Here is a 6,046-nt window from a genome sequence, read left to right as displayed (position 1 = left end):
TCGTACTAGGAAGCAACAATTTTATTATGACATAGTTGCATCTTCGTTGCTATAAAATCACATTCTATAGTTTATATAATTTTAGAATGCGATAAATCGATGCCTCCTCTGACAAACCAGATCAATTAGAAGAATAAATTGCAGATAATGCCCTTATGTAGAAGCTTATGAGGAAGGGGTGTATTACCTGCAAGTATATTTCTAAAGGCGGCAATACAAGGGGAGCTAAGTGCTAATAAATGAGTTGATGAAGGATATCTACTAACTGTAGATATAGATGAAGGGGTTTATTTGCAATTTACCCAAATTAGAAAAGGCTCCCTTAAATTAGATGACATGGCCATTAATAAAATTGGATATATGCAAGTCATTCAAATATTAACTGTAATACTGTATGACATGAGGCTTAATTGACTCATTAGAAAAGAAGATAAAGAAAGACTTGTTTCATTTCTGTTTAGATGACATGGCCATTAATAAAATTGGATATATGTGTTGGATTTTTTGGTCAAAACTGCTTTTCAAAATGAGTTTTTAAACTATGTATATATTAACTACAAGTACTTTTCATAAATGCTTAGTAGCCTAGTGGAAAGTTAATGTTTTATTGTTTCAAAATGTCCCTTGTTCGAGGCTTGCCAACGACAAGCCGAGAAGTGTTTTATTTGAATTAATCCCTCATAAGTTCTAGTGGGCCGTGGGCCAATGGGCCGGGGATCGGGGCTAATCGGGCTGAGGCGCTAAGTGGCGCTTTGTTAGGCGCACTTTGCACTTCGCACGGAGGCATCGGGGCGAGTTGGCGCCACTATGATCGCCACGAAGGTGGCCTCGTAGGCTGCTTCGCAGCATGCGGACGAGCTGCGTATTCGCACGAGGGTGACCCTAGCGTTCTCGTAGTTTGACAAGGTTCGCTCGTTCGACGAAGTTCATCTGTCATACGAGGTTCGCCTGTTTGACGATGTTCATTCGTTTGACGAGGTTCGTCTGTCATACGAGGTTCGCTTGTTCAACGAGGTTCGTCTGTCATACGAGGTTCGCTTGTTTGACGAGGTTCGCTCGATCGACGAGGTTCGTATGTCATACGAGGTTCGCCTGTTTGATTATGTTCGCTCGTTCGACGAGGTTCGTCTGTCATACGAGGTTCACCTGTTTGACGACGTTCGTCTGTCATACGAGGTTCGCCTGTTTGACGAGGTTCGCTCGATCGACGAGGTTCGTATGTCATACGAGGTTCGCCTGTTTGACTATGTTCGCTCGTTCGACAAGGTTCGTCTATCATACGAGGTTCACCTGTTTGACGACGTTCGTTTGTCAAACGAGGTTCGTCTGATCTACTGAGTCGTGACCCTCGCATTTCGTAGCAACACGTCCATTGATTGCCTCGTATTCAGGAGTTAATGCATGCAGCGGTTACAACAGCATTAAGAGCAATTTAATGCATTAATGTTACAATCTTAATTGCCATTAAGAATTGTAACAATTACATTAATTGCTTGTGATACTTGAGATGGCCTTAGAGACCTATAAATAGCGTCCTTAGGCAGCTCTTGGTTGCAGGTTGAAAATCCTCTCGCGAGCGTGGAACACGAACGTCGCGTGCTGGAAAACGAACGTCGATCTCGATGTTGTTGCTGTTGTGTTGCTGCTGCAGGAACTTGTGCCCACAGGAACTTGTCTTAAACCGAAAGGTTTTGAACCGTAAGGTTCTGAGATCGAGGAGATATTTTTCCTTGACCAAAAGGTCTTATAGATTGAAGAGATCTTGACGGTACTGGGTTGGTGCACACCAGAGTACTGTACTGCTGTTCCTGGAAGCAGTTTAGCCTTGGGATCCTTGCACCGGAGTAGGCCAAATATTATTTTAAGCACAGCGTTTCTATAACGCACAGCAGTGAACTAAAAAATTAAAAATTACAGCACATCAGTTTTTTCAGTTTAATTCCAGATTTAACCACAATTTCCAACAATCTTAAAGCAATATTTCTGATCTACTAATGGATCCTGCGATGACTCTTGGAGTGGACTGTCTCAAGTTAAAAAACTTTGATGGATCTAACTTTAACGCATGGCGTCGGAAAGTGATTTTTGGGATGCAACTTCTAAAAATCTACTATGTGGTTTCTGAGGAGAAACCTGACTTTGAAGAAGACTCAGAGTGTGAAGCCTATTGGGATAAAGATGATTATTTCTGCAGGAGTTATCTCCTTAACTGCCTGGTTGATCATCTGGCAGATGCTTACACTAACAAGCCATCTGCAAAAGAAATCTGGAATGCTCTTGAGGAGCAATACAAGAATAAGGAGAAGCTTTCTAAGTCTCACCTTATCGATAAGTTTCTGGACTTTAAGTTCGAAGATGACACTGAGGTTTTGCCTCAAGTTAAAGAGCTCGAAAAGCTTGTTATGAAGCTGAATGATGAAAAGATCAGTCTTTGTCAAACCTTTATTTCTGGTGCAGCTCGAAAAGCTTGTTATGAAGCTGAATGATGAAAAGATCAGTCTTTGTCAAACCTTTATTTCTGGTGCAATTGTCAACAAGCTTCCTCCATCTTGGAGTCTTTGTCAAACCTTTATTTCTGGTGCAATTGTCAACAAGCTTCCTCCATCTTGGATGTCGTTCTCCACGGACATTCGTAGAAGGAAAAGACAGGTGACATTGTCTGATTTAAAGAGGTTCATTCGGATCGAGGACGAGATTCGGACTCGTACGAAGAATGAGCTACTAGCTAAGCAGAAGGCGTCTGCTAACATGGTGGCAACTAACTCTGAGAAAAGTATCAATTCTTCTAAGAAAAAAAATCTTTTAATAAAAAGAAGAATCATAATCCGAAGAACCTGAATGTACAGAAGAAAGATTTTAAGAAGAGCGGCAAATGTTTCAATTGTGGGAAGCAAGGACATTTTGCCAAAAACTGCAAAGCATCAAAGAAGTGAACAGTACACAATGTTAATCAACTTGATAATTGTGTGACTATGCTCTTTCAGGTGACAACTCAGTTGTAAATGAAGTATCCTCTTCTGCTTTCTCCTCTGTATTATGGCACAATAGGCTAGGACATGTGAATTATAGAAAGCTGTCTAGCATGGAGAAGTTAAGATTACTTCCAAAATATAGGGGTAACAAACCTGATAAGTGTGAAGTCTGTGCGCAAGCGAAGCTGACAAGGAAACCATTTCCAAGTATCTCAAGGAGCACCAACCTATTGGATCTGATTCACTCAGATACTTGTGATTTTAATAGCTTCGTCACTCGAGACGGCATGAAGTATTTTATTACTGTTTTCGGTAAAAGTTGCCTTCATTGCTGAATTCATTATAATATTAATCGTTTACAAAGAATTCAAATTTTAACAAAAGAAAATGAAAGATTACAACTTTCTCGAAAATAACGCAAGATCCGTTCGTCTTTTCTTGCTTGCGTGGGTCTTTAGCCGGTGACGGGGACGTCGATATCCGTGGACTACCTGACAATCAGATCAAATTCAGAACTCCGTCGATTCGCGAAGGAATCTAGAAGCAGAAGCGCTTATCTCGGCAACAGTGAGATAATTGCTCTTCTTAGGATTATCGCAACGGGATAATCCTAAGGATCGGACGCGGGTGGTGCAGATCTGAAGAATCTCTCTCTCTAGCGTTGAAGAACTCGATCAATCTTCAATCCGGCAGGGCTTCACCAATTCTCCAAAATTTCAGATCTCGAAAAATAAGGGCATGAGGCTGTATTTATAGGCTCCAAGGGAATCCGGGTGGTTAAAACCGCGTAACGACCGATTTTTGGGGCTGGAGACACCCCAGGGCGTCTCAGCGAGGCCGAGACACCTTTGGGGTGTCTCGCTTGTGCCAAGACACCTCGGGGTGTCCCAACTCAGGCTGAGACGTTCTTTTCCGTGCATTTGTCCGTTCCCACCGTAATTTTTTCGTCCGAACTGAAGCTTCTTTTTTCCAATTTTCCTGTTATTATAGCATCATTAAGTCTCTTGATTGGTGGAAAGGCTATACTGGTTGCTTTAATCGGAAGGATTTTTGGCATTTCTAGTATAGCAGCTATTCGAGTTGGTCTTCTTCTTGCACCTGGTGAATTCGCTTTTGTAGCTTTTGGGGAAGCTGTGAACCAGCTTTACCTCTCCAGCTCTGCATTTTTTGTGTTGTTTTCTACAATTTTCGCTATGGAAATTCTCTTTTAAATAAGGGACGATATTTAGTTGCTTTAGCTGCATATCCAGAGAACTGAGTTTTTCTTCTTCTATTTATCTTATTATGGTAGGGTATAATGTCTCCTCAACTTTCATCTTTGTTGTTTTTGGTGGTTGGTATTTCTATGGCTGTCACACCATGGCTAGCAGCTGGAGGTCAGTTCCTTGCCTCTAGATTTGAGCAGCATGATGTTCGAAATATGTTGCCAGTAGAGACTAGAGAGTGTGAGGTAAACTCCCACTGAAATACAAGTCCTTGTTCTACATGTTTAGATACTGCACTTTAAACTTTTCTTTTTGTATAGGAAAACATTGAATTCTGTGCTTTCAGATCTGTCTTGTTTACTAGGTTGTGAAAATATGCTTTCCCTAGGAATCAGCATCGTGGTAATACGTAAGTGTTTGGCTAAGCATTCAAGAGGGTTTGTGTATAACTGTTCTAGAACTTATCTTTATAATTGGGGGCGTTAAATGGTTATAGACCTACACTTTATGTGAATTTACATCATTGTCCATTCCCTTGTATCTCTTTTGGGTGGATGGGTGGGGGTTCTCTGTTATTGGGGGATTTGGTTGGAGTTTTCCCTCTTCTTTTGGATACTGTGCGTGCTGGGTGTGGGGATGGGTTGGTTTCTGTGTGTCTATGTTTGTGTGTGTGTGTTTTCTTTTTTTCTTTTTTCTTTTTTCTTTTTGTTGGGGGGGGGGGGGGGGGGGGGGGGGGGGAGGGGGGGGTGGCGGCTTAGGCAATGTAGGAAGGTGAGGAAAATGGTATTGATGCTATACGTCTTAACAATTTCGTGAGATCAGTTGAACAAGCATGCTGCTTCCAAGTCATCTTAGTTCTCATTGTAACCTACTTTCAGATTGCAATTATCATAGCCATATTTCTGCAGCTGTATAATTGATTATGCTTCTATACTCTGCACTTCATTTATTCTCTCAAAGAATCTACGTTACATGGACTCGGGTACGAGTATCCGATACGGGTGCGGATCCGAGTGTCCGATACGAAATTTCTGAAAATTTTAGATACGGGGACACCGTCCTAAATTTCGACACGGGTACGGGGATACGACAATAAAAAAAATATTACAAGCATTCCTCAAAATATTACAAGTATATTGTTGAAATGGAAGGTAAATATTACAAGTATACAAAATATTACAATCCTATCCCAAATTTTTATTTACAAATGCTACCCATATAAATATTACAAGGTAAATATTACAAATTTTTTATTTACAAATGTTATCCTTACCCATACAAATGCTACTCATACAACATATTACAAGTATACAATTTTCGCTCCAACTTGATTCTAGGGCTCAGGTTGTCACTGTTCTCCCGCGAAGCTCGTCTCCCCTCGAAGCTCGTCGTCGACTCCTCCCTCGAAGCTCGTCGATTCCTCCCTCGAAGCTCATCGACTCCTCCTCGAAGCTCGTCGACTCCTCCCTCGAAGCTCGTCCCTCGAAGCTTGCCGTATCCGAGTGCCAACCACCGTATCCGACCCGTATTTCGTACCCGGATCGGTGTCGGGTCGTATCGACGCCGGTACGACGGCCAAACCACCGTGTCCGAGTAACGTAGCAAAGAATACAGTTGTTACTTGTGTATAAATTCCATATATATGTACATGTGTCTGTGTGTATCACATACACGTGCAACGCACGTAAACATCTTTATAATGCATGCATATAGACAATCAATTATAAAAATGAAATTTTAATAATAAAATAATGGCCTAATTGCACTTAAATACCCTACAGTCTTACTTAACTCTACACATATATACCCCTAGTTGTATTTGGTTACACTTAAATACCCTAAAGTTTCACTTTAGTATCATCGGTCATT

The 6,046-nt window shown here is 41.3% G+C and overlaps 1 protein-coding gene across 1 annotated transcript in view; it reads left to right on the top strand.

Annotated features, from left to right (window-relative positions):
• LOC109847374 (K(+) efflux antiporter 2, chloroplastic) overlaps positions 2,611-6,046 on the top strand; it is a 20,988-nt gene continuing 17,552 nt past the window's right edge. The window contains 4 exon segments of the mRNA XM_020416605.1: positions 2,611-2,773; positions 2,985-3,139; positions 3,932-4,141; positions 4,264-4,422. Of these exon segments, the coding sequence (XP_020272194.1) occupies positions 2,611-2,773; positions 2,985-3,139; positions 3,932-4,141; positions 4,264-4,422 (687 nt within the window).

This window comes from Asparagus officinalis, chromosome 7, assembly GCF_001876935.1.
Source record: "Asparagus officinalis chromosome 7, Aspof.V1, whole genome shotgun sequence".
In the NCBI taxonomy this organism is placed as follows: Eukaryota; Viridiplantae; Streptophyta; class Magnoliopsida; order Asparagales; family Asparagaceae; genus Asparagus; species Asparagus officinalis.
The sequence above is the reverse complement of the archived record's forward strand: the minus strand, read 5'-3'. Positions and strand labels throughout refer to the sequence as shown.